This window comes from Erinaceus europaeus, chromosome 10, assembly GCF_950295315.1.
Source record: "Erinaceus europaeus chromosome 10, mEriEur2.1, whole genome shotgun sequence".
Taxonomy (NCBI): domain Eukaryota; kingdom Metazoa; phylum Chordata; class Mammalia; order Eulipotyphla; family Erinaceidae; genus Erinaceus; species Erinaceus europaeus.
This window is the reverse complement of record NC_080171.1, coordinates 79888391-79915395: the sequence shown is the minus strand read 5'-3', so window position 1 is coordinate 79915395 and position 27005 is coordinate 79888391. Positions and strand designations below refer to the sequence as shown.

The following is a 27005-nucleotide window of genomic DNA, read 5'->3' as shown; positions in this document are numbered from 1 at the left end:
CTTGTGCTGGGTGGACCATGGCCAGAAGCTTGGGGTGACCCTTCCCTGTGTCCCTTCTGCAGAGGTGAGGCCTTGTCTCTGCTGGGTGGAACTGTCTTATGGCCTGGGGAGTGGACTGTATGTCCAGTGCAGGTGGAGACTAGGTGAGGGGGTCACCTGCATCTTCCCTTGCAGGTGGGAGGCAATAGGGTTGTCTGTGAGGTCCACTTCAGGGAAGCCAATAAGCCCTGGCCTGAACACCTCCCTGCTCAGGCCTGCAGAGGTAACCAGGGTATCGGGTCCCTGGAATGACTTTTTTTTTGGAGCTGGGGTCTCATACATGTGTGATTTCACTACTCCTATGTCACCTTTCTATTCAGGGGTCGGGGAGCTGGGATGGAGGACACCACTGCACTGAAGCTTCCCTTGGTGCCAGAGTACATCCTGTGTGGGGCCAGGGCTTGAACCTGGGCCTCATGCAGGATATGGCTGCTGAGTTCTCTCTCCAGCCTCTTGCAGGGAAGGGCTTTCTGAGGCCAGAGCCAGGAAGGATCACTAGCTCTGATCAGACCCTCAGCACTGCCCTTGCCTTGGGGTTGTTGGCAAAATCAAGGCCAGAAGGAAAGAAAATTCTAAGAAAACTGGGGCAGATTGGGGTCCAGGATGGAAGACACTGAGGTTGGGCCATATGTCTCCCCATCTCTCCCTTCCCTTCACCTCATATTACCTTGCACCTGGCTTTTGACCCCCAGCCACTGATAACCAGGGTTGTGTGTGTGTGTGGGGGAGAGGTTGCCTGCTTTCCCTCACCACTCATCAGATGGGCTGTCAACTCTGTCTCCCCGAGCTTCCTGCTGCTGTGAGCACTGTCTGCAGCTGTGGGCCATTTGTCAGGGTAGAACAGGGGACAGCCCACTAGACAGTGGCTGGGCCAGGGCTCTGCTGAGTGGACACCTACTGCCAGCGCTTGTTCCAAATGCTGTAGGTCCTTGCCCGCGTGTCTGGTGGCTCACAGGAGTGGGGCAAGCTTAACCCCAGGGCTGGAGGGCCCCATGTCTAGAAAGGAAGGGACAGGAACCTGGGTCTCTGGTAAGGAGACAGCTCTACCAGCTCCCAGACACAGTGCTAACTTTGGCCTAGCTTCTCTTCCTGTGAAGTGGTCCTCATTAGGCAAGAGGGGCTGAGAGGACTTGACTCCAGTACCCACTCTGCAGCCATGCTTCATGCTGGGGTCAGGTTCAGATGTCCACCAGCCCCTCAGTGACACAAGGACACAGGACTAGAGAGCTGTTGCACAAGGGGTTGCCAGGGGGTTATGTCTGCACTTTCCACCAGACAGCCAATGCCTCCACCCCAGCCCTAAAGCCCCAAGCATCCCCTGCAACATGGGGTGGTTGTGCTGGTGTGGGATCAACATGGGGTGGTTGTGCTGGTGTGGGGGTTGTGCTGGTATGCCATCTTTTTCTCAGTACCAGCCTTTCCCCCTACCTGAGACAGGGTGCTGGGATAGTGGCCTCCTATACTGAGGCTCTCCAGGGCCTGACCCCTGCGGGTATCCAGGGAGGACCTCTATTTGAGCCCCTGCAGAGAGCTGGCACACTAGTCAACTCCAAAAGCTTGGGAGCTTGGCCCCTCTGGGTCCCAACTTCTATGCTGGGGTCTCCACTGTCCCCACCTACACTTGGCTTGTACAGTTTACCATGGAGCTGGGGTTCCTGCTTTTTGGTCCCTGCCCAACCTATGGAGGAGGGGCTTTGGTTTCCATGCCCCCCCCATCATCCTCAGGCCCCTGAGTCTGCTATGCAGTGTCAGCCCCCTCCTCAGTGTCCAGGAAGCCCTGGGTCCCTCAGATCCAGGGATGGGGTTCTGTGGAGGGGACCTCTGTGCTGACCCCTGTGCAGTTCCTGGAAAGAAGCCTGGCCCCTCGTGTGCAGAGCCAGGCCCCAGTGAATTCCTTCAGGAAGTGCTTGAGTTCCCAGTATGGGTACAACTGTCACCACATGACAAAGCTGGCATGAGTCAGGTCCAGGTGCAGGAGAGCCAGGAAAGGGACCAGGCAGGAAGGGGTGGCCTGGGTCCCTCCAACTAGTCACCCTTTCCTGGCCTCAGCCCCCAGGAGTCTGATGACCCTGAATCTGCATGTTTGGGATGTCTGGACTCAGAGTCACTGCATGGCCATGAGGGTTAGACCAAGCCAAGTGCCTGCTGTGTTTTCTCTGTCCCTCTGCCAGCCCAGCCTCCCTGGCGTCACAGCTCTAGGAGTGAGAAGGGCTGGAGCATTGTGGGCTGGAGCAAGCTAATCCTGCAGGGGAGTGGAGAGGAGGAGAGAGGAGGGGGAGGGGAAAGGAGAGAAGAGGAGAGAAGAGGAGGGAAGGGGAGGGGAGGGCAGAGGAGAGAGGGTGCTCTCAAAGCTAGTTGTTCCCCCAGAGCTGCTCCAAGTGATGAAGGGTGGGAACAGCCCAGGTCCCAATGCTCAGGTGCACCGGCCTGAACTGCAGGGGGGAGAGGGAGAGCACAGAAGTAGAGCTTCCTCCAGTGTGGCAGAGACTAGATTCATGCCTGGCTTGTTGTACACATGGTAAAGCAATGCACTGTCCATGTGAGCTACTTCACCAGCCTTCAGGGGCACAGTCTGGTCTGCTCACCATGCTCTGGGGGGCTGTTGGGCTGTTCTTCTTCTTCTTCCCTCACTCCCAGGTAGGATGTGGCCAGCCTCCCCACCCCCACCCCCCCCAGACCTGTAGTTTCTGAGAGTGATATGGTGAGGGGGAACTTGGGCTGTCCATGAAACCCCTTACCCAGATTGGGGGTGGGGGTGGTTGTGTTTCTGTTCAGTACAACACCATTTTTCTGGGAGTGCTTCTCAGGAGACAACTCCAGAGAAAGACTTGGGGTCAGCATGGCTTAGGAGGAACCCCAGCTCAACCCTCTGTTGACCTTGGGTAACCTTCCACTCCACCACCTCACTCTCTTTATTTGGAAAAGGGGTGAAAAATACCCTTGCTTCTTGGGGGCACTGAGAGGAATTGGGAGAAAGGCACAGGGTCTGTGGCCCAGTGCCCAGTACCCACTACAGGGGGTGCTGGCCCCCAGGGAGATTGCCCCTTTCTGAGATGAACCCCCCATGCCCCTCTGCCTGTGAGTGGGGATATGTACTCCCCTCTGGCATCAATGCTTTCTCTTGATCAAGGTCCTGGCGGCCAGGAACCTACCAGGCCCAGGATTGAGGTTGGGGGCAGGACCCTCATCTGGCCAAGGGCCCATGGCAGGGCTCCCTCTGGCAACCTCACCTCAGTTGCCCACACCTCCATTCAAGTAGTTGGGACTGAGTAGCCCCGGACAGAACCTATCTGTGAAATGGTCCAATGCTTGTGTCAGGCCAGAGTGGATGGCGTGAAGTCACAGTGACACTGTTCTGGAAGGCCTTTCCAGTCTGGTTTGCTAGGAGTAGACATGGGGCTGGGAGCCCTTGGGTCCCAGGAATTTGGGGTGCCTTCCTCCACCATGTTGAATTTTTCCCGTGAATTCTCCTCTGACAATCCTTCTGCCCTTCTTCCAGGGAGTGAAGAAGGTCTAGGAGAGGGGGGCTGCTGTGGTGCCAGGTGAAAGTTGATGGCAGGCTATCTGGGGGGACATGGCAGCCCTTTCCCGAGACTGGGCAGGCCCACCCTGGCTTCTTGGCATTCCCTGCCTAGAGGTCTGCAGGACAGAACTGGAGTCCAGAAGAAGGCCCTGAGGGGCTCTGTGCCTGGGAAGACAGTGTGTGTGTTTGTAGGCCCCAGGAACCCGTGGGCAGTTGTGTTGTCTGTCTCAAGAAAGGACCCACCGCCCCCATTAGGAACACAGCCCAGCTTGCATGGGGAAAGGACTCTCTCTGCTCCCAGGGACCTGCTCAGGCTGGCACAGGCTAGAACAGGCCTGGATGAGGCTCTTCTGCAGGCCAAGGCTGCCCCACCCAGCTCCACTGTCACCCAGAGCAGCTTATCTCCTACAAGGGCTGCTCTCCCACACCCACGCCTGGGAGGAAGCAGGCTTATTCTCACTGCCCTCAGAGGGAGGCAAGAATGTGGGAAGTGACAGACCTTGATTAGAAGCCCTTATCCCTGCCCTTGCTAGGGGCTGGGGGTTGACCCAAGCCAGCTGTGCTGTCATCTGGGTGTAGGATGGGGTGGGGGTGGGGGCGTAAGGAGCTTGTACCCACATCCTGCTTCTTCTCCAGGCCCCTCTGGGGAGCACATGTGGGGGCTCTGCCACCCAGTGGCCCCTCCCCACTTCACCTTTAGCCAGCCTCCAGAACTACTGCCCTCCACTCTTGGGGTGGCCAGGGCAGTGAGGAGCTGCAAAGAGTGGGCACCCAGCTTGCCCTCTGACACTGGGAGGAAATGCTGAGGGTCCAGGAGACAGTCATAACAGGGCCAGTCCTTTCAGGTGGCTGCTGGGGGTCTGCCTTGACCCCACAGCTCCAATAATAAGATTGGTGCCATGACCCCCACAACACCAATAAGAGAAGGCAGGGCCTCCTCTTTAGGCAGTGTAGAAGCCTCCCATGACCATCATCCATCACCATTCTTACAGTGCAGCATGAGCCTTGTGCCCACACCTTGGAGATTGCTGGGCTGTCCCCATGGGGGCTGACCTCCAGGGCTGTGTCTGTGTGTGTGTGTGTGTGGGGGGGGCACTCAGTATGCTTTGAGCCCTGGGCCTCATTCAACACACACACAATTTGCACGTGTACGCACATGAGGCCACATGTGAACATGTGGAATGATGGCTCCAGCCCAGCTTGTTCAGGACTCTGCTCATGCCCAGCCATCTGGTCCCTGGAGGGCCATGTGTGTTGAGGCTGCTTGGCTCTGTGTGTAAGAGAATAGGGCTCCCTCCTCCCCATTTCTGCCTGGCCCCGGTCAGGAATGGCAGCTGGGCTCTCAGAAACATCCATGGTTCTCATTTTCCTTCCTCTGGCTGGGAAGAAAGCCTCACGGTAATAGCTTTACCATGTTCCCCCCACCAGCTCGACTGTGCTCCTGGAATAAACTCTGCAGATGGTGAGGAATGCCTGGAGGAGGCCATGCTAGGGGACATTTACCAGGAGGTGAGCCAGGAGGTGACAAACAGGGTATCTGAGCTGGATGGTGTTGCATCACCTAAGGCTGGTTTGAAACTCCTCAGCTGGGCTCCTACTAGCAACTTTCCAGCTCCTCCCCACTGCAGTGAAGTTGTCTGATCACCAGCCTACCTTGTTTGCTGCTCCCATCACCTTGGGGACCCCTGGTCACACCTTACTATTTTTCTGGCTTTCAAGGCCTCTAGAGAGCTGAAGCCTGCCTTCTCCACTCATCCTTCCTCATACGTCCTCCAAGAAGCCTGCCTCAGGTAATGGGATCAGGGTTTGTGAGCTTGTTGGTTTACTGTCCCACTCTTGGAGCATTTCTCCTGCCCACTTTCTCCAGCACACTGGCTCCTGGCAGCCTCCTCTAGGGGCCTCTTACTTCCCCCTACCACCACCACTTGCCCGTAGAGGGTTTGGTCCCCCACGAGGAGCTGAGATCTATAAAACATTCCTTTCTCCAGCCAGCCAGACAGGGATTATAGCACAGGGCCTCCCTTGAGGCACAGACAGGAGCCCAGTATCTTGATCTTCTTGGATCCCACTGGGGAAACCCCCTCACCATGTGTCTAATCCTAGCAGCCTGGGGACAGGTGTGAGGAGGCCCCCCCACCCCTACCCCAAGGGCCCCAGCCAGACATTATGCAGTTCTCCATCAGCATCCAACTAAGCCAAGTCGAGGAAACCTTCATGGAGAAGGTGTCCATGGGCATCAAGGCACAAACACCACTGAGGGATGGGGCTGTGTCCCACTTCCCCATGTACCCCTTGCTTGTGGCAATTCTGCCCCTAGGCTGTGTGGCAGGTGGCAAAGCCTGCAGTGCATTCAGGGTTGACCTTGGCACTGGGGGGCTGCATTGTGCCATTGCCATCACTGGGCCCTGGCACAGCAGCCTGGAGAGGAGAGTTGGAGTCAGGCTGGCGGGCAGGGAGAGCCTTGTGCTGACACAGACATTCCCGGGCAGCGACGCCAGCCTAGTTTCCGCATCAGGAAAGTGTTACCCAAACAGCTTCCAGACCCCCACAGCCTCAGCCTGGCTGTGCCTGAGGGGGGCCAGGGCTGTGGGCACCGTCTGGACTGCCTTGGGGGCTCTGTACTGCTGGCTGATGTTCCTCTAGCTGGAGGGGGGAGGGATGAGGTGGGGAGGAGGTGGTCCCCAGCCACTGCACCCCAGTCCTCAGGGAGGAGCTGCCAGCCAGGCTCATGACCCCACATCCTAGAAACCCTCATTTGGGTGGGAACCCATCACTGTGCCCTAGAACCATGCCCTGCCCATAGTGGGCACACAGGTCATTGAATGAGAAGACTGAACAATGGTCAAGAGAATGAATGGTAAATTTTGAGGGGGACAGGCCTGGCTCTGGGGTGAGAAGCTGGAGACATACACAGAGAAAGGGTGACCCATGGCAGGGGAAGGATGGCATTGGGCACTGCAGAGGCTTGTGCACCAGGCAATGTCCCTTAGAGAAGGATCTAGAACCAGGATTTGAAGCCAGAGCTTCCCATAAATGCTTTGCTTAGGACCTAGATCAGAGGATTAAGTCCTTCCTCTTTTTTTTTTTTTTAATAAAAACTTTGTTTATAATAGTACTTGGGAGAGAGTGAGAGAGTGAGAGTCAGAGTGAGAGTGAGAGCGAGAGAGAGAGAGAGAGAGAGAGAGAGAGTGCTGGGATTTGAACTCAGCGAGAGAGAGAGAGAGAGAGAGAGAGAGAGAGAGAGAGAGAGCTGGCATTTTGAACTCAGCAAGAGAGAGAGAGAGATACCAAAAGCAGTGTTGGGATTTGAACTCAGGACCAAATACTTGATAGTCCAGCACTTTATCCACTGCACCACTTCCTGGGCTAAAGGCCCTCAGGGGTCTACTGGGAAGCAAGCTTTGGAATCTGAGTGGTTCTGTGTTGAGGGATGGACAAGTGAGAGAAATCGTGCATGTCTGCCCCTCAGGGAACCACCCTTCCCCTGGCCCTGCTGGGATCCCCCTCAGGGGTGTCCCAGAGTATTAATAGGGATCCTTGTCTAAGGAAGTCTGTATCAGTGGTTAAATGAGGAGAGGATTGGGTCACAGTTAGCCTGGCCCTCCTGGCTACCCCCATGTGTCTTCAGGAGGGTTGTTTCTCCTCAATGTCCATCAAGGACATTCTGGAACCTAGTGTGCAAAGTGATGGCCCAGCTCTACAGAGAGGTGCACCCCAGTGTGGGGATCCTTTCTGGGTGAACTGAGGATTTGACTTTGGGATGGTGCAGATATATGAGTGATGGGAACCTTGTGCAGCCAACTCCCCCCAGTAGGCATCCCCCCAACCCACTGTATCTTCTGTGTGTCACAGGGAAATGCTGAGAGTGGTCAGGAGGTGGGACCTTGAGAAGGTTTTCAGGCCAGAAAGGATGGCTTTGTCTTTGCCCCAGGTTGTCCCAGAGTATCAGAAAGCATCTCTACACCCCAAGTGATGACCCTTGGATAGTCACCCCACCTTTTGTATTAAGAGGAGAAACACCAGCTATAGAAAGACTGTCTAGGGAGTCAGGCAGTAGTGCAGTGGATTAAACACAGGTGGCACAAAGCGCAAGGACTGGCGTAAGGATCCAGTTCGAGCCCACAGCTCCCCACCTGCAGAGGAGTCGATTCATAGGCGGTGAAGCAGGTCTGCAGGTGTCTATCTTTCTCTCCTCCTCTCTCCATTTCTCTCTGTCCTATCCAACAACAACGACATCAATAACTACAACAAGGGCAACAAAAGGGAATGAATAAATAAATAATAATTTTTTTAAAAAGACTGTTCTGATATGGAACCCAGGACCCCATGCATACATAATATGCACCTTACTGCTGAACAGACCCCACCCCCAGCTCTCCAACTCCCGTTTTTACTAACTTTCTCCCTTCTCCCTGGCCCCCATGAGCACATCTGAGGAGGATAGATGCTTCCTGGTTCATATGTGTTCCAAGCTGCAAGTCCAAGTTCCAGTGCTGTCCAGCCTGGCACCCTGCCTTCTGCACAGCTGGGGGGCCCTGGACTTGTCCCTGTCGCCTAACACTTTTGTGTTCTGTTAATCTCCAGCTCATGCCCAGGCAGGCACGTGTGCATGCGCGCGCGCGCGCGCACACACACATACACACACACACACACACACACCCCAGGCCATGGGAGCAAATGATCTCGCTCAAGCTATTGTGTGACTTGGCATCCAGAGGTGTTGGCAAGCCTGAAGAGTCCCCCAGCAGATGGGGGCTCAAGAAGAGGAGGGAGACACCAGGCTGATACAACACAGTGGCAGCTCTGGATCCCCCTGACTATTCTCAGACCAGCCTGACTGGCTTCCAGGGTGCCTTCAGGAGTGTGAATAGGGCATGGACCAAGGTACTGCCCCTCTGAGCACCAGCTCTGAACTGCCTCAGGCCTCCCTGCTCAGTCTAGAGGTGTCTGCTTGAGCCAAGCACCCTTTAAGAGGGTGTCTGATGTATAGACCAGCCCTGGAATTTACTCACTGTTGTCATCATTTCACTTAATGCCCATGGAGAACTGGCCTATCCACCAAGGTTGGTGGCTTGCCTGAGGTTGCACAGTGCTGCCTGTTGCTGCAGAGTAGGAAAGGACTGGGCCTGGTTACTCAGGGCTGTCCAGGAGAACTGTAATGCAAGTCACACATACATACCTAGTCTTAAAGTCATCCCTAGCTAACAAAGTAAAAAAAAGAAAACCACTGAAAGAAATAAGTCCATGGGACAAACTGTTGAGGCACATGTCACAGGGAGCAGTGTAGCAGTGCTGCAGGTCTCTCTCTCCCTTTCCCTCTTTATCTCCCCCCTAGTCTCTCTCAGAGATAACCTGGGTGCCAATAAAAATAATGTTATGTCCAGGTATGATCCTTTCAGTATGAGAATGGTTAACGCGGGATTTTCATCTGCTTTCTTTACCTGCACATGCATCTCAGGGGACCGTAGCGCCAGGACTTGTGGTCAACAGGGAACCCCTTCCCCAACCCCTGTGACTGCCTGGGATGGAGCAGGCTCACCACAGTGGAGGCTCAGCGGCTGTGACTCCATAGGCCCTCGGCTCTGCCCCAACCTACTCAGGGAGTCTCCACCCACCATGAAGCAGCAGAACCGTTCGCTCGGCTCCCCACTCTCAGAGCTTGGCGGGGATCCCCATAACGCCGTGTCCTCCAGCTGTTTTGATTGTCCTCGCGCTGGCGCAGGGACAGGTCGGTGTGTCTGCACATGTGTGTGCTCAGCGGGGGAGGGGCAGTGCTGGACCTGGACCCACTGGGGACGGAGGGAGAGGGGGCGGGGCACTTGGGGCGGCGCCTCAGAGTCCCGTGACTTGGCCTTTACCTGCGGAGGGCGGGGGGAGAGCAGAGCATAAAGGGCGGGGTTGGCGGAGTGGAGTGCGGGAGAGGGAGAGCAGCCACTAGCAACCCGGACCAGCCGCCGTGCCACCCATCCCGCACCGGCCATGCAGCCGCCCCGGGCCCGCGGGCTCGCCCTACTCTGCTGCTTGGGGCTCCTGGGTGGCCTGGGGCTAGTGGCGGGCACACACCACCACCACTCCTGGAGGGGCTGCTATCCCTGCCGCCTGGGCCTGGCTGGCCACCCCGTGAGCGCCCGGAGGCCAGGTGGGCCGGGAGGCGGGGGCTGCTTTGTTTCCTCCTTTCAAAGTTTGCGTCAGGGGGGCTGCAAGCCCTAGGATTTTCTGGGGAGGAGCTGGGGGGAGGGGTGTAGGAGCCCAGGCTGCTCTCCCGGGTAGTGGGAGACTACCTGCCTCTCTGTGGGATGGCCTACTACTCCTGCCTCTCTGTGGGCTGGCCGGGGCCAGGGACAGTGACAATGATAGGCAGGGGGCTTTGCCTGCCCAGATGACAGGGAAAAATAGCCCCTTGCTGTTGCTGTTGCCTCGAGATTATGGGATCGCACACCACCCCCAATGCAGTTCTGAGGGTCACATGAGAAGGTAGACTTGTGTTTCCCGCTTCTGAGAGATATGGGGGTCATGTGTGGATGAGGCAAGTGTCCCTTTCTTTCTGCCCCCTCTCCTTAAACCTTGTCAGCCCAGTATGTGCAGTCAGAGAGGAGGAGGCACCAAGGACCAGAGCTGGGCCATAGCTGTCCCTGTCCTGCTGACCCTGCTCCCACACCTGCTGACCTGCTCTTAACCTTTCCAGGAGTGACCAAGGATGCAGGAGTGACCAAGGATGCACCCTTGAGTGTGAGGTGGGGGAAGGTGTGTGGCCCTCATCCAGATGTCCCAGACACTTGGGTCATGCCGCCTCCCTAGTCCTCCCAAATCTTCTGAGGATGTCTGTCCATGGGGCATCTGGTCTCCTTGGGGGTGGTGTTCCCCTGGGCTGTCTCTACAGGTTCCAAACCAAGGACACCAGGAGCCTTAGCTGCAGGCCCTCTACTGTGGCAGCCTCCCACCTCTCCTGGCTTTGTCATATGGCCAATGGGGCCCCCACTGAATGCCCCTCCCCACTTAGTGACCCAACAAGCAAGGAGACCATAGACTCCACCACCAGTGCCACCAAATGCAGTGACATCCTAAGACCTGAGGTTGAGTTAGATGGGTTTGGGAGAATTGGGAGCCCCTGCTCACTTGGGGACCTGCTTGGACTTGCAGGGAGCAGAGAAGAAGGGCTGAGACACAATGACATATGCCCTCTAGAGATGAGAGCTTTTGTGGGGGGGGGGAGGGGCTTCAGAGTAAGCTTGTCTTGGAGTGGTTTCCAGTGGAATAGGGTGAGGACTCCCAGGCCAGGAGCCCCATGTGATCCCCAGGGACCCCCTAGCCTTTGCCCTTTCCCAGCACACAGATGCCACAGGCCCAGCCAGTCTCCTGAAGGAAGTGCCAGTGTTGACTCAGTGATGCCCCTCTATCCCCACACAAGTGTCATTCTTGCCACAGACCCCAGTGACCCAGCTTGTGAGGTTGAGGGTGGCCAGAGACTAGGAGGACTAGTGGGAGCAGGGCAGTAATCTTAGTCCACTCTGCTTTCTGTGAGTGGTTTCCATCAGGGACCCTAGGCCTCAAAAAGGGGGGAGGGTACCTGAGCAGAAAGATGTCTGTCCAATAGCCCAGCCTCTAAACAAGTTCCTGTGCATGGGGGTGGTGGTGGGGCAGGGGGACTTGAGATGCCCTGAGGTGTCCCTGTCCAGATAGGCTGACCACAAATGTGGGCATAGGGTGCCATTGTGGCTCAGGTGGAACTGAGGTGCAGATGCTCTTTCTGAGCTCATGGAATCCAGGTGTCCTGGCAAGTGGCTCAGGAGCCAGCCCTTAGAGTCTGGGTCCCCACCTGTGTCCAGGGGGCTCAGGGCAGCTCTGGAGCCACTAGCTGGGATCTGGGATTCCGGGAGCTAGTGTCCTTACATCGGGCATATTAATGTCCCTTCCCCTGGATTCCCAACCCATGGGCAAGACCACTCTGAACGCCCTTGGGCCCTTTCCTACATTGCCTTAGAAACAACTGCCAGGTGCCCCTTGCCCCATACCAGGCTTTGTACAGTGACAGCTCTACCTGCAGGGACCCTTGCAGGGGGCCAGTGTTAGGGGTTGAGCTCTGAGGAGAGGCTGTTCTCTTTGAGCCCCTTGGTGGGACCCTTAACCACAGGAATAGAAGCTCTGAAACCCCCACAATGTTCTGATCCTGTCTTTGGTTGTCTTCCCAACATGACCATGGCATACCCCGGCAGTCCAGGGCAGAGGTGCTGGCCTGCTGAGGTCCCCCTGTCCTTTCTGGAATGACGAACATATTCTCTGTTGACTGGTGATGGGTACCCATATGGCAGGCACAGCCTGGTGGGTGGATTGGGGAAGCCAGGGCCTCCTGGAAGGGCAGTGTGGGGGACCTCCTGTGTTCTGTCCCATATCTGCTATGTTGGCCTCCTGTGGCCCCAGCACAGGGCCTCCACAGGGACCCTAGGTGACACCATCTGCCCTGGTTTCCTCTGGTCCATATACTGACAGGGAGAGCCCTTCCTACCCCATCTTTCTGGTGGTCCCACCACCTCTTGGCCCCTCAGTCCCTCCCTCCCTGGGCAGTCTCCCCAGGACCCAGTCACTGAGCTTAGACCACTCATGCCTGAGAAGGTCACTTCCATTCTTAACTCATCCCATCTACAAAGATCCAGTGTCCATACAAGCTCACCTTTGTGGGCTCTAGATGGACATGAATTTTGGGGGGAGGGCTCTGTTCTATTCAAGATATGCTCCCCAACCTTCTTAGGGACTATCTCTGGAGGGGTTAGCTTCTCTTTTGGGCTTGCCACCTTCTAGTGTTTCTAGACTTGGATTTGGTGGTGGTGGGTGGGGGGGAGTTAGCTGTGAGCTCCAAGTTTCTTCTGACCCAAGGGTGGGGCTCCTCCAACCAGCCAGGGGCCCTGTCCTGACTCTTCTCATCCTGCAAGTGTGAGTGAGGGGCTTGTCCTGAGGTGGGGGGGGGGCCATGAAATGTGGACCTCAGCACCTGATGCCAGGTCCTCAGTGAGAATGGCCCTCAGGAGACCAGTGCTGAGAGGAGGTTGGGAGCCTGGTCGTAAACCTGTGTACCCCTGTGCAGATGTGGACGAGTGCCAGGTGCATAATGGTGGCTGCCAGCACCAATGTGTGAACACACCCGGCTCCTACCACTGTGAGTGCCAGCCTGGCTCCCGGCTCCACGCAGACGGCAGGACCTGCCTGGGTAAGCACCCTACACTGCCACTCCAGCCCCATGCTCCCACTCAGGGGGGTATCAGGCCCCAGGACACCTGAATCCTGGGGCCCATAGGCCAGTGGCTTAGTGGCAGTTGCTGCAGCTGGGACCCTACCTGATTCACCATGTGACTGTGTGCCCACATCCCCCTTACCTCTGTAGCCACACCTGCATCCAGCCAGGGGTCCTAGGCCATCTTCCTGGAGACTCCTGGAGACTGGCCCTGAACTGAAGCAGGGGTCAGACTTACAGTGCTGCCCCCAAGATGGAGAGAGTCAGGTTCTTGCTAGGGGGCCAGGCTTGGAGGGAGTTGGGGAGGCAACAGCAACAAGAGGATGCAACAGTTGGGTAGCAGTATTGTTGGGGGAGCAACAAAGTAAGTAAAAAACAGAGCAGAAGAGGCAGCATAGTGAGTGTGTCTGAGGCGTCAAAATCCCAGGTTCAATCTCCAGCACCACTATAAGCCAGAGCAGAACAGTAGTCTGATTAAAAAATGACAATGATGATAAAAATTTAAAAAAATTAAGTCAATAAAAACTGCCAGGCTTCCTGTACCAGTGTCCTCCCTCCCCCTCAGTTTGGGGAGCCTAAGGGCTGAGGCTATGACTGGAAGGAAAAGGGTGACTAAAAGCAGGATGTTGCCTACCTTCCTCTGCGGGGCCCTGGAACCATATACCCTGGCAGCACAGGGGGTGGCAGTGCAGAGCAGGAAGCAGTGGCAGGAGTCTCCAAGGTGGAGATGGAGGGGCCAAGGCCTGGGGTTAGCTGTGGATCTTTGGACTCAGGACTGGTCCCTCCCTATGGCCTCTGTTGGGATTTGCAGGCAGCTGGCCCTACTCCCCACCCCAAGACCAGCACAGTAATTGAGCTGCCCCCCTACCCATGCCTGGCTGCTGTGGCAGGCGGCCTGCCAGCCCTGGGGGTCCTCCCCAGAGCACTCACACATGTCTGGGCTGCCACTCCTATTCAGTGAGGCAGCTGCCCCATGCAGTTTCTCTGGTCGGAAAGTGGAAACAGATGCAGGAATGCCATGAAAGGTTCCAGCACAGGCAGGGAAGGGGGGCAGTGGCATTTCTGGGAACCTGTAGCAAGGGGCTCTATGGCCTCAGGTCCCCTGTCCCTTAGCCCCAAGTCCCTAGACATCCTTCCCTCACCCTCTTTGGGTGGCACTGCTTGGAGAAGGCTGTCCCTGGGGTAGGTCCAGGTGGGCTGGCAGGGCCCCCACCCCTCAGCTCTGGTGAGGGATCTGGGAGCTCAGACATATTCTCCCCAGACTATCTCTGAGCCTGGGAGGGTGGTAGTGGTGGTGGAGGCTATGTGATAGACTTGTAGAGGGACAGTGTGGCCTTGAAGAGTGGCCTCAAACTGCAGGCCTGGAGCCCAGGAGGGCTTCCCCCAGCCCAAACTATCCATCCTGTCTCCCTGTCCTCCCTGGATGTCACCTGCATGCCTTGATTTGTGGCTTTTTTTTTTTTTTTAGTTTTTCTTTTTTTTAAAAAGTTACTTATTCTCTTTTGTTGCCCTTGTTGTTTTATTGTTGTAGTTATTATTGTTGTTATTGATGTCGTCGTCGTTGTTGGATAGGACAGAAAGAAATGGAGAGATGAGGGGAAGACAGAGAGTGGGGAGAAAGATAGACACCTGCAGACCTGCTTCCTTGCTTGTGAAGCTACTATCCTGCAGGTAGGGAGCCGGGGGCTCGAACCAGGATCCTTATGCCGGTCCTTGGGCTTTGCGCCATGTGCACTTAACCCGCTGTGCTACCGCTTGACTCCCTGATTTATGGCATTTTTTTAATCTTTTTTTTTTTTCTACCTGGCTTCTCTGGAGTTTCATGCTTGCATGACTCCATGGTTTCTGGCAGGCTCTTGTATTTTATTTTTAAGATAAATGGGGAGATATGGTGAGAGGGGAGAGAGAAATAAACATGCCACAACAATGCCTCACATCTTGCCCTGTGCAAAGCTTTCATGTGGCAGCTGGGGCTTGAACCTGGCTGCTCAGGCATGGTTAAGCATGCACTCCACTGGGTGAGCTGTCTCCCAGCTTCTGACATTTGTATATTTTGAGGGGTCTGTTTGGGGTCTGACAACAGGACCCCTGAAAATCGTCTGCACAGCAGGGCATGGAGCTTTTTCACTCCTAGCTGTGCACCCCTGTGGAGTGGGTGTGCCTCAGGGATACTCTTCCTGAGGTCCCTGCCCAGTCCTGGACGTGCCCATAGTGCACCTATCACCTCCCCAGCCCCCGAACAAGGTGCTTCTCTCTAGGCTGGTGTTCTGTCCAAGGCTGTCAGTTTTGCTTTCCTTAGGCTACAGTGGCCACAGGCATCCACAGAGTGCCCTCACTCTCCTGCATGTTGGCTGTGATTGGGAGCTCCCAAGAGCTACACTGTGCCAGCATAGGCCAGTCCCCAAGTCACCCAGCAGTTTTTAAGTAGGGACAGTGTGGGTGAGTTGGCTGGGCTCTGCTGGGAGCTGCCTGCCTTGGTGGGGTCTAGGCTTTGCTGAGGAGCCTCCAGGTTGAGCATGGGGCCTCCTGGGTCCTTCTCCCTAGCCTGTCCCTCTGGTTGCTGAGGGGCTTGCCTAGCATACACTCCACTGGGTGAGCTGTCTCTCAGCTTATGACATTTATGTATTTTGAGGGGTCTCTTTGGGGTCTTACAGCAGGGTTGGTGGTGGGCACCCAGTGTCTCAGATCACACATGAGTACTTTCTAGGGAAGGCACTGCCGTGCCACGCCAGGCTGCAGCCTCTGAGCAGAAAGAGGACTTCCCTCTGCTGTGAGATGTGGGTCCCTTTTACCCCTGGTATTCCCAAGGTGTAGGCTGTGGGTGGCAGCTAGAGCCACCCCTGAGCCCAGGCCACCTGGGAGCCAGTTCCTTTCCTGCCTGCAGGCAGCTGTACTCCAGGTCCTATAGATGCTGTATAGCTGCTCCATCCCTTCCCACCCCCCAGGGCCCTGGGATCCTCTGGGAGGGGAGAGGGAGGTATCTTGTGAGCACCCCTGAGACTCCCAAGACAGCAGGCAGCAGGTGAAGTCAGAGATGCTGGAGCTTGGAGTTCAGCAGTGTCCTCAGGGAAGTGACCTGGTCTGGGTGTGGGGGGAGCCAGGTAATGGGTATTATCAGCGAGGTGTTTCATCCTGGGCCCCAGGGGAACCCAGGGCCCCCAGAAGAGGCAGCATTGAGGGGGCCCTTGAAACCCTTAAGACAAGCCTAGAGACAGGGAGAAAAGAGGAAATAAAGGACTCTCACCTGCATTCTTCCTTTGCAAAAAGTCTTATAGACACAGAGCATAGAGATGTCCCGGTTCTAAAGATGACATCTGAAAGGCTGTGCCCCTGGTCTGGACCAAGGAAGCCTTGCTCCTGACTTCCCTAGGCCAGCCTGGCCCCAGACAAGCTTTAGCAGTAACTATTCTAGGATATTGCCTTCCAGAATTGCCCTCAGGGTATGCCCCTCTCTTCCCCCACTTGTGGACAATGGCTCCTATTGAGAGCAGGGGTCCCTGAAGTCTCTTGGGTTCTCACTCATTTGTGGGGCATCTCTGTGGGCAGAGAACCCCACAAAACTACCATGCTCAGTTCCTGAGTCTTTCAAGATACTTTGGAGCAGGCAGGGGGAGTGCTTCCTTCTGCCCTCCTTCCCTTTGTCAATGGAAGCGGGGCATCCCCAGCCTTGGCCCTGGCTGGCACATCTTCCAGGCTGAGTAATTCATGCAGGGCTGGTCTGAGGGCCACTAATTCACTGGCTCAGCCACCAAAGGGTCTCTCCAGGCATGATTTCTTGGCCTGATCACATGGAAGGAGACACACCCCCTTCCCCTCAACCTTTACCTTCTAGTCTGACTCTGTGCAGGGGATTCTGCTGTCAGCCTGTGTCTGCACATAGCACAGGGTCTGCTTACTGCCACCAAACAACCAGGTTGGACACCCCCACTGAGGCATTACAGGACCCTCCTTATGGTAGGGGAGGATCTGATGGCTATGGTGAGCATCCTTCTGCCTCCTGCCCCCCCCCCCACACACACACACAGGCCCTCACTGTTGTTAGCAGTGACTGGGGCAGGTGCCAAAACCACAGGCTGAGCATGTGGAGACCTGGAGACCCTTCTGCAGAGCTGCAAGCGGTTAGGGAGTGTCTTCCCATCTCTGCCAAACCCCAGGCAGGCTGCAGTTTTGCAAAGGTCATGTGTCCTGTGGCCCAGTGGGCTGCTGTGAACACAGTCTACAGTGGGGAGGTGAGTGTCTACCCAGGAGAACCCTGCCCCCAAGTGTGGGAAGGGAGCCAGAACACAGGAGGTAAGGGGTTTGCCATACCCGACCAAGGAAACGGGATAGAGGTGGGGGGACAGAGCTCTGGCTGGATGCAGAAATCTAACAGGAAAAACAAATGTGATTGGGGACAGCCTCCCTGTGGGCTGGAGTGAACATGCAAGGAGACAGTCTGTGGAGCAGGGTCTGAGCGAGGGTGGAGGGCTGGGAGGAGCAGCATTGAGAGGCAGGCCATAGCAAAGCTGTGCTGAACACTCAGTTGGTGGCATGGAGTCTAGAATGTCTGGTTGGCACTTGCCCAGTATATTGGGTATAGGCAAGGAGGATGGCTTACATAAAGCAGTGAACTGTGACTTGCCTCGTGGGAAGGTCCATCCTAAGGTGGTGTTAAAGGGATAAGGGGGGTACAGCGTCTGTCCCCCATTCTGAGACTTCACCATGCTTTATCTCAACAATGAATTGAAAAGAGAGCATGATTATCCAGGTAATTTTAAACTTTTATTAAAAAGAAAACATGTTAGTACATGACAGAGAGAAAGGGAGAGGGAGGGAAGGAGGCAGGGAGAGAGAGAGGGAGAGGGAGAGGGAGAGAGGGAGAGAGGGAGAGAGGGAGAGAGGGAGAGAGGGAGAGAGAGAGAGAGAGAGAGAGAGAGAGAGAGAGAGAGAGAGAGAGAGAGAGAAAGTAAAGGAGAAAGGAAAAGGGGGCTGAAAACAGACTTACAGCCTTGATGGTCACATGGTAGTCCCAGAAACCCCAAAGGTTCACCCCTTTAAAGCCAAATGCCCCACCTACACCTGTAACCACTCCCATTTCTGGGTGGTGCCTTCTCTCCCTCAACATTCCCCCCCTCTAGGAGCATGGATCCAAAATTCTTTTTGGGATGAAGGGCAGAGTTGCGTGCTTCTGTAGCTGCTTCCTGCTGATATGTGGGCAGTTGCCTGGTCAACCCATACTCATGGACAGACTTGTACTGTCCCTAATATTTCCCTAGTAGGGTAGGGTTCTGAAGAGATGAGGTCTCTGGACACTTCACCATATGATCATCTTTGCAGGGAGATCAAGGTGGGGTCATGGCAGCATCTGGGACTTGATGGCAGAAAGGTAGCAAGTCATACAAATGTTTAATAATGGGGAGCAGAGTGTAAGAGTAGAGTCAATTAGAGCTAAAAAAAAAACAACTCAGGATGAGAGGTAGCATAAACATTTTTAAGATACTAGGACTGTCTTTAAGCTATTGCCATAAAGGCAGTATTGAGAAATTATCTGGGAGGATGGTATTAGAATAGAGTGTGGGACTTGAGAACTGGATTAATGTAGAGAGTGGCTCCCATACTGAAATAAAGATATATATATCTGCACCACGTTAATCTGACCTGGAGCCTGTGTCTATTAGTATTTACCAAAGAGCTTGTATAATCTCTGGGTCCCTGTCAGTTTAAGCTCACTCTATGGTCACAGCTGGGGCCATGTCCATAGGTTGTGTGAGGTCTTTTCCTCAAGTGACAAAGTAGAGTGACCCAGAGAGTGGTGCAGACTTAACCATTTTGACTTACAGTGAGGACAAAGTACTGAGAGGCCCACGATGGGGCAGAGAGAAAGACATCCCCAAAGGAAGTGATGAGTGATGACAGAGAGACCCTATGTAGGCCTGGGCCCATTATCTATGACTAAGACTAGGATTCCAGATGAAGTGGCCTACCACTGACCAAAACACCCAAACTAGGGAAGCCTGGCTCTTGCTATCATCCAGTTTCTGTAGTCCACCCTCTGTCTAATAAGTTCTAACTTTCTCCTAGCTGTTGAGGCCTTGAAGGCCAGCTATATGTAGCTGAATAACCATTACTTAATCTGCTGGACTTAAGTCTAGTTGGTATATCTATGGTATCCAGCCTTGAGTTAAGAAATACTTAAGTTTTAGAGGAGCCTAAGTTAAGCTCAAGGGTCTTTTTTAGTGTTGGCTTGATAGTTACAATAAGCTATCTTAGGTGTTAAAATACTGAACAAAATTTTATCAGCCCGGGAAGTCAGGAGGTAGCACAGCAGGTAAAGAGCACGTGGCATGAAGCACAAGGACAGGCATAAAGATCCCGGTTTGAGCCCCTGGCTCCCCACCTGCAGGGGAGTCACTTTCTGTCTTCTCCTCCTGTCTCCATTTCTCTCTGTCCTATCTAACAACGAAGACATCAATAACAACTACAATAATAATAAAAAACAAGGGCAACAAAAGGGAAAATTAAAAAAAAAAAGAAAAGAAATTTTATCAGCCAGATACTATAGCACGTTAAAAGGATTGTTTCTCAAGAATGTAAGGTTGGCTTAATATATGTAAATTATCTAATGTGATCGACCACATCAATAAAATCAATAGATATAAAGAAGGCCTTGATAAAATCTAACATCTCTTAATGGATAGAAAACTCCAGTGGAGTCTATATACTTAATGGTGAGAAAGATGGAAGCATTCCCCTTTAGATCAGGTACTGGACAGGGATGTCCACTAGTGTTAGAAATTCTTGCCATAATAATCAGGCAGGTGCAAGGAATAAGAGATACAGATAGGAAGAAGAGAGGTCAAACTTTCACTATCTGCAGATGACAATGATAGTATGTATAGAAGAGCTAATGAATCCAGTACTAGGCAACCTAGCAAGGTGCCAGGCTACAAAATTAACAGGTGAAAATCCGTGGAATCTCTTTATGCACACACTGAGAAGAAGAAATTTAGAAATCAATCCCTTTTACTATAAGGGATCCCTGCGCCAGTCCTTGCTCTTTGTGCCACCTGCCCTTAACCTGCTGCACTACCCCCCGACTCCCTGTGGTTATTATTATTGTTGTTATTGATGTCATTGTTGTTGGATAGGACAGAGAGATGGAGAGAGGAGGGGAAGAAAGGGGGAGAGAAAGTTAGACACCTCTTGTGAAGCAACCCCCCTGCAGGTAGGGAGCCAGGGACTTGAACCGGAATCCGTATGCCAGTCCTTGCACCATGTGTGCTTAACCCGCTGCACTACCACCCGACCCCCAGGACCTTTAATCTTTTACAAATGTGCCTGGACTAATAAGTGAGGAAGAGACTCAACAAATGGTGTTGGAAGAAAAGATTGAATGAGTGGAAGAATTTAAACTCAACCACTATATCTTACCAAATACAAAAGCAAAATTTAAATGTGTCCAGAAGTGAATGTCAGACCAGAACCTCATCAAACACTTGAGAGGAAAATACTGATGCCTTTTAAATAAGTTTTAAGGGACATCTTCAATGATGCAAATCTAGTTACAAAGAATAAACTAATGGAACTAATCAAAAGCTTTTGTACTATAAAAGAAATCATACATTCAGAGGCCTCTTACAAAATTGTTTACATGTCATGTAAACAAGAGGCTAATAATTAAAATACAAAGTTCACTAAATTCAGCAAGAAAGCAAATTACCCCATCCAAAATGGGAGAGGTTAAGAACAGGACTGAAAGGGGATCAAAAGACCAACAAACATATAAGGAATATTCCATATTAGAGGTATGCTAAAGTTAACACTGGCAACCATGTTAAGATAATGCCAGAGATTAAATTGGAATAGTAAATTTTATTTACTCTTGATATTTAGCTAGTTAAATAACTAGAGAGCAGAATGAAAGGAGCAAGTATATAGTCTAAGCACTCAGTTGTCAATAACTTATAAAAGTAAGGTCAGTACCCACCCATGAACAAAACATAAGAACATTGCTGCAAAGCACACAAGCTGAAATTGGACTGCATATAGGAGGACCCTTATATTAAGATAGATCTCACCATGTGGAAGATTGGTTCTTCATGTGGAAGCTTGTCACAGCTGCAGTCATTCATTTGTGACTAGCAAGAAATACACAATGCCAGGAAAAATAAAAATGTGTACCAAGTTAGGAGTTTACTAGAATTGACTTAAATATCTTTATTTAATTTTAGAAGGCCTTTATTAACAAACAGTTATACCAATATACTATGTACTAAAGATGTTGACATGATAAAATGATTTAGTATGATTTTAAGACCACTTAAACAATTTTTTTTTTTTTTTTGGTTCCAGGTTATCGCTGGGGCTTGGTGCCTACACTACAAATCCACTGCTCCTGGAGGCTATTTTTTTTCCTTTTGTTGCCCTTGTATATTGTTGTTGTTGATGATGTCATTGTTGTTAGATAGGACAGAGAGAAATCAAGAGAGGAGGGGAAAGACAGAGAGGGGAAGAGAAAGACATCTGTAGACCTGCTTCACCCCTTGTAAAGCGACGCCTCCCTGCAGGTGGGGAGCTGGGGCCTGGAACCCGGATCCTTACGCTGGTCTTTGGGCTTCGCGCCTTGTGCGCTTAGCCCGCTGCGCTATCGCTGGCCCCCTCCACTTAAACAATTCAAGCACAATGTTAGAACTTAGTTTACTGCCAGAATCTTAGTAATTCACTCATTATAAAGCTATCACAAGTTTAATTACTAGATTATACTCTTTAAAAAAATATTTATTTCCTTTTGTTGCCCCTGTTGTTTTATTGTTGTATTTATGATTGTTGTTGTCGTTGTTGGATAGGAAGTGGAGAAAGAAGGGGGAAGACAGAGAGGGGGAGAGAAAGATAGACACCTGCAGACCTGCTTCACTGCTTGTGAAGTGATTCCCCTGCAGGTGGGGAGCCGAGTCTCGAACCAGGATCATTATGTCGGTCCTTATGCTTTGCACCAGCTTATACTGTGTTTTTTTTTAGCTGTATTTTATCTCTCACGTAACACCCTTGGAGTGGCTATGAATAAGCCAGGGTGTATATGCCTGTAGTAGGTTGTATTAGATTTTACACTTTAAAACTGATCTAGCAATTTAAGAGGCAATAACAGAAAAAAAAATACAGTAAATCTCATATAGTTGCTTAAATCAGGAAACAAAATCTTTTAAATCATTTCACTTTATACCAATTTAATATACCTCTTTTTTTAAGAATACCTCTTCTCTTTAGACTAAATTTCACCCAATGGAAATGTAACAAATGTTAAGTTTTGTTATCAGAATAGAAATACATGAAACAGCCATAGTTAAGTTTTTAAAAGTTGGGACACACCTTAAGTGAGAACTGCATACTTCTCTGGTGAAAAAGATAAATTAAAAAAAAAAAATCAGACTGAGGAGTAGCACAGCAGGTTAAGCGCACTTGGTGTGAATTGCAAGGACCGGCCCCAGCTCCCCACCTGCAGGGGAGTCGCTTCACAAGTCTCCCCCTCTCTGTCTCCCCTCTCTGTCTCCCCCTCCTCTTTCCATTTTTCTCTGTCCTATCCAACAATGACAGCATCAAATAACAACAACAACAATAACTACAATAATAAAAACAACAAGGGCAAAAAAAGGAAATAAGTAAATAAATAAAGTATTTTTAAAAAATCAGACTGAAAACAGTTTGCTTAGAATATACAGAAGTAACTGGACCATACACAGATTTCTGTATGGAAACCTAAATCTAGGTTGGTAAGTTACCACATGTGGTTGAAAAAAAAAGAATACTGACTAAAAGTAAACACTTATAGACCTTTGATACGGTTCGAGCCCCCAGCCCCTCACCTGTAGGGGAGTCAATTCACAGGCAGTGAAACAGGTCTGCAGGTGTCTTTCTCTCTCCCTCTCTGTTTTCCCCTCCTCTCTCCACTTCTCTCTATCCTATCCAGCAGTGACATCAATAACAATAATAATAACTACAAAAAAAAAGACCTTTGATAAAGTTACACTTAGAAAGACAATTTTGTGACAGTGTTTCTCAGTAATCTGTGTCAATTAAAGGCTAATTTTGCTGTGGATTAATTCTCCACAGAGAGTTACAGAATAATCTGGGGCCCTCAGATTATAATCAGATAGCTAAATAACAGATTAATTCTATGCTGTTACTTAGATATATGATTTCAATTTGAGGATGAAGCATTGTCACATGTTAAACATTTTATATTACCACAAAGAAGGAGCACTGGAGCTGGTTTTTCACTTTTGTACACTTTTATTTTAGCTGGAACAGGCTCATATCTAGTCTCCTATAGAAATAAAGGATAGTTAAAAGCCATGTCAGATTTTTAGCTAGCTAGTACTTAAGACTAGACTCTTTTGAATGAGCACCCAGGATGGGTCTGAGGCAGGATTTTCAGGGGCACAGCTGCCCATGTGAAGCAAAAATGAATACCTTTAACACCCCTTTTATTTGGTGATAAGTATGCCCTGGTCCCTCCTAGGTCCTTCCTGACAGTAAAAGTTATCATAAACGTCTTTAATGGCAAACTCTTGAGCTTGAAATAAGCTTTGGACGTCTCCCTGCCCTGACGTCTGTGGACTGCATGGCTGGTGGGCTGAAATTGCACAAAACTACTCTATATCACCAGAAATGGGGTAACCTGCCTGTCTACAGAAAGTTGAATCTGCATGGGCTTAAGGCTAGGTTACATGTATAATTTAAAGGATTATTGTATCAGAAAATTTATCAATAATGACCAGCTGATCTTAGGAAAAGTGTTTTTCCCAAAAGAAAACATTGGAAAAGGAAAAAATTAACAATAGTAACAATAATAATCTAAGATGGTGGATCAAGGTGGCATCTGTGACCACAAGGTCGGTAGTCATGATAACAGTAAACAAACATGGCACCCAGAGACCACACACATGGTTGAAGGTCAAAATCAAGATGGTGCCCATGACCTCATGGTCCTCATGGAGGCTGAGATGGGACCATGGCCATGTGGTTAAAAATACAATTGAAAAAGGAGAAAAAAAGTAAAGCACTGGGCTTAAGCGTGGACACCTTGGGTGTCCGGCCACAAGGAAAAATGGAGTTAAAGATCATGATCTTAGAGGTTAGAATGCTCAGGAGAAGGTTACTAGCTTTGAAATGAAGAGAAGGCCCAGCCAAGAAATAAAAGTGGAAAAAAAAATGCTTCTGTGACCAGGCAGGGGGCTTAGGAAGCCCCTCTGTCTGTGCTAGGACCTGGAGGCAGAGAGCTGCAGTTAACAGGCAGCTTAGAATGTGTTGCCTCAGGTCCAGCCTGCCCCCATGGAGACCTACTCTCTCCCCTGCTGGGTAGCTGCTGTGCTGGCTCCCTCTCAAAGAAACCGAGCAGAATTAGGTATACTCAGGTTACAAGTTCTGAAAAGAAAAAAACCTCTGTGGCCACATTTAAGAACTTAAGATCACCAGCACCCAAAATCTAGAAGCCTACATTTTAAAAGTTTCTCAAGGACAGACAAACCTCGCTTATTAAGAGTAAACATGGGGTGGGCCAGGTAGTGGTGCACCTGGTTGAGCGCACATGCTACAGTGCACAAGGACCCAGGTTCAAGTCTCAAGTCTTCCTGCAGGGAAAAAGCCTCACGAGTGGTGAAGCAGTGCTGCAGGCATCTCTTGTCTCTCTTCTTCTCTGTCCATCCCTTCCCTCTCGATTTCTGCCTGTCTCTGTCCAATAAATAAATAATAATAATAAAGTAAACATGTGGTTGCAATGGAGATTGATTTAATAGAAAGCCTAGTCTGGTTACATGAAAAATAGTTTAAGATAACCTGAATTTCATCTCCTGACTGGCTCGCCAAATTATGTTATAGGGAAACACTGGCTTCCCCCCATTCCCAAAAGTTCGTCACACATTTTTCTCAACAAAGAATTGGAAAGAAAAGCATGATTATCCAGGTATTTTAAAAATTGTATTAAAAATAAAAACATGTTAGGACATGAGAAAGAGGGAGAAGAAAAAGGGACTAGAACTGACTTACAGCCTTAATGGTCACATGGTAGTCCCAGAAAGAGAACCCCAAATGTTCACCCCCTTTAAAGCCAAAGGCTCCACCTAGACCTGCAACCACTCCCATTTCTGGATGGTGCCTTCTCTCCCTCAACATTGGTGACAAGACAGCCCCTAAGCTGTCTGAGGTGGGAGTGGTTTAGCTCTCAGGTTGTCTTTGCCTCTTGGTTCAGCCAACTGAGCCTCCCATTTACTGTGCTGTCACTCTGGCCCTGTCCACAGCAGGGGACTGTAGAATGCAGTCTGTGGTGGCCACTGGCCACACTGGTGTGAAGCCCTTGGGACCGAGAAACCAAAGCAGTCTGAGGACCATAATTACAGAACTTCACAAAGACACCAGTCTGGAACTGACAGCGTGGGCTGTAGCAGAGAGGGTTGGTGGGTGTGCCACCCTTGGAGCTGCCTGCAAGGCCAGCCACCCACCACGCCACTGGCCTCCTCCACAGCTTTCAGCCACACCTACTGTGACTCCAGCACATCAGTGCTGCTGCTTGTACTTCTAGAAGCACAGCAGACCCTTCCTCCTACAGGAAACTGCTTTCTGGGATGTCTGGAGTATTGTCTACTTAGGGCCCAAATGGCATAGAAGGGCATGCTTCTCACCCAGTCTCTGGGGCGGGGTGCTGCCTGCTGGCAGAAAGTGGGGTTGCAGCTCAGCTCTATTAGTACTTTTAGTTCTGCTAGCTGAAGCCCATGTCTGGGGGCTTGCAGATTGGGGGTCAGTGGGAGTCAGTCTGCTCAGATAGCCCTGACAAAGCCTCACAGAAGAAGGGACCTAAACAGCAGAAATTATTCTTCTAGAAGTTCGGAGGTTGGAAGTTCCAGCCCGTTCACTTCCTAGGGGATAGTGTCTTAACTTCTAAATGACTGCCTTGTCACTGTCACCTCTTGTTACTGAGAAAGAGATTTCTCATCTCTTCTTGGAAAGATAGCAGTCCTGTTGGATCGAGGATCTGCCCATATAACCTCATCTAACTTCAATCATCTCCATTAGTTTCTTTTACTGCAAAATAGTCATGTTGGTGGTTATAGCAGATGACTCACCTGGGAGAATATAAATGTTACCACACTCAAGGACCCAGGTTCAGGTCCTGGGCTCTCACATGGGAGCACCTGTGGGGGATGGGGTAGAGAGAGGACACTTAATGAAAATGGAACAGTGCTACCATGTCTCCTTGTGTCTGTCTGTATCTCTTCCTCTCTATTTCTCTGTCTCACACCCTCTACCTGCAGGAAAGATGGAAAATATCCTCCAGGAGCCATGGAGTCTTGCAGACACTGAACTCTAGCATAACTGTGGTGGCAAATAAGTAAATAAATAAACAAAACTTAAAGAAAGTAGTCATTTTGGGGTTTGAATTCTTGAGGCTTAGCTTTACTTGGGCCTGATGACAATCCTAGTCTGCAGGGTGGTCTCAACCCTCCTCCCCCATGCAGCTTCCATAGCTGCATCTTGCCTGGGAGCCAAGCCGCCAGCCTCTGACTACCCAGTGTCGGGCCCTTCCTGACTTGCATGGCCCAGTGCCTGGGAGAGTCAGTCTCTCAGCTTGCTGGGATTCTAGGACATGTGGGCTGACTCCCTGGTGTGACAGCTTGGGAACATCTGTGCAGAGAGTCTCCGAGGGTGCCAGGCTGCATGGAGAGTCAGCCCCCACCTCCCCCTTCGTGCAGACTTTCCTCCTAGGGTTTAGGCGCTAATTGTCCCTGGGGCCCATCTGGAGGATGTCTGGCCAGCTCAGCTCAGCTCCCTGGGCAGCTAGCTTAGCGCCTGCTCAGCAAGTCCTTACCCCAGCTTCTTCTCAGTGCCTGCCAGGCTCTGCCAGAAAAGAGGCCTCTGCTTCAGATTATATGTCCCCACTTGGTGTGGGGCTGATGTTGTGAACACAAACAGAATCCCAGGAACAGAGGCAGGCTCATTCTAGACTCTGATGGTCCTGAAGGGGAAGGGGATGCAAGCTGAGGTGGGACAGGCTGAAGCTGGGGCAGGCTGGAGAAGGTGGGGCCCTGGCTAGCTGGGACTGTGATGGTTGTGGTCTGTGCTTCCTTAATCTACATGCAGGCTGGCCCCCACCCCTGGTACTCACTGACTGCCTCCAGTACTGGCTTGGCTCCAGGAAGCAGCTATAGACGTGTGTTCCCCACTACCTGCCCCATGTGGGTAAACACT

At 51.6% G+C, this 27005-nt stretch overlaps 1 protein-coding gene across 7 annotated transcripts in view; it reads left to right on the top strand.

Moving 5' to 3' along the window:
- Positions 1-9461: 9461 nt before the first annotated feature.
- Positions 9462-27005, top strand: part of MEGF6 (multiple EGF like domains 6) — a 33894-nt gene continuing 16350 nt past the window's right edge. For all 7 annotated transcript variants that reach the window (XM_060199931.1, XM_060199932.1, XM_060199929.1 and 4 more), the window contains exons 1-2: positions 9462-9701; positions 12642-12764. In XM_060199931.1, the coding sequence (XP_060055914.1) occupies positions 9542-9701; positions 12642-12764 (283 nt within the window). In that variant the 5' untranslated portion in view covers positions 9462-9541. The remainder of the gene's footprint in view (positions 9702-12641; positions 12765-27005) is intronic.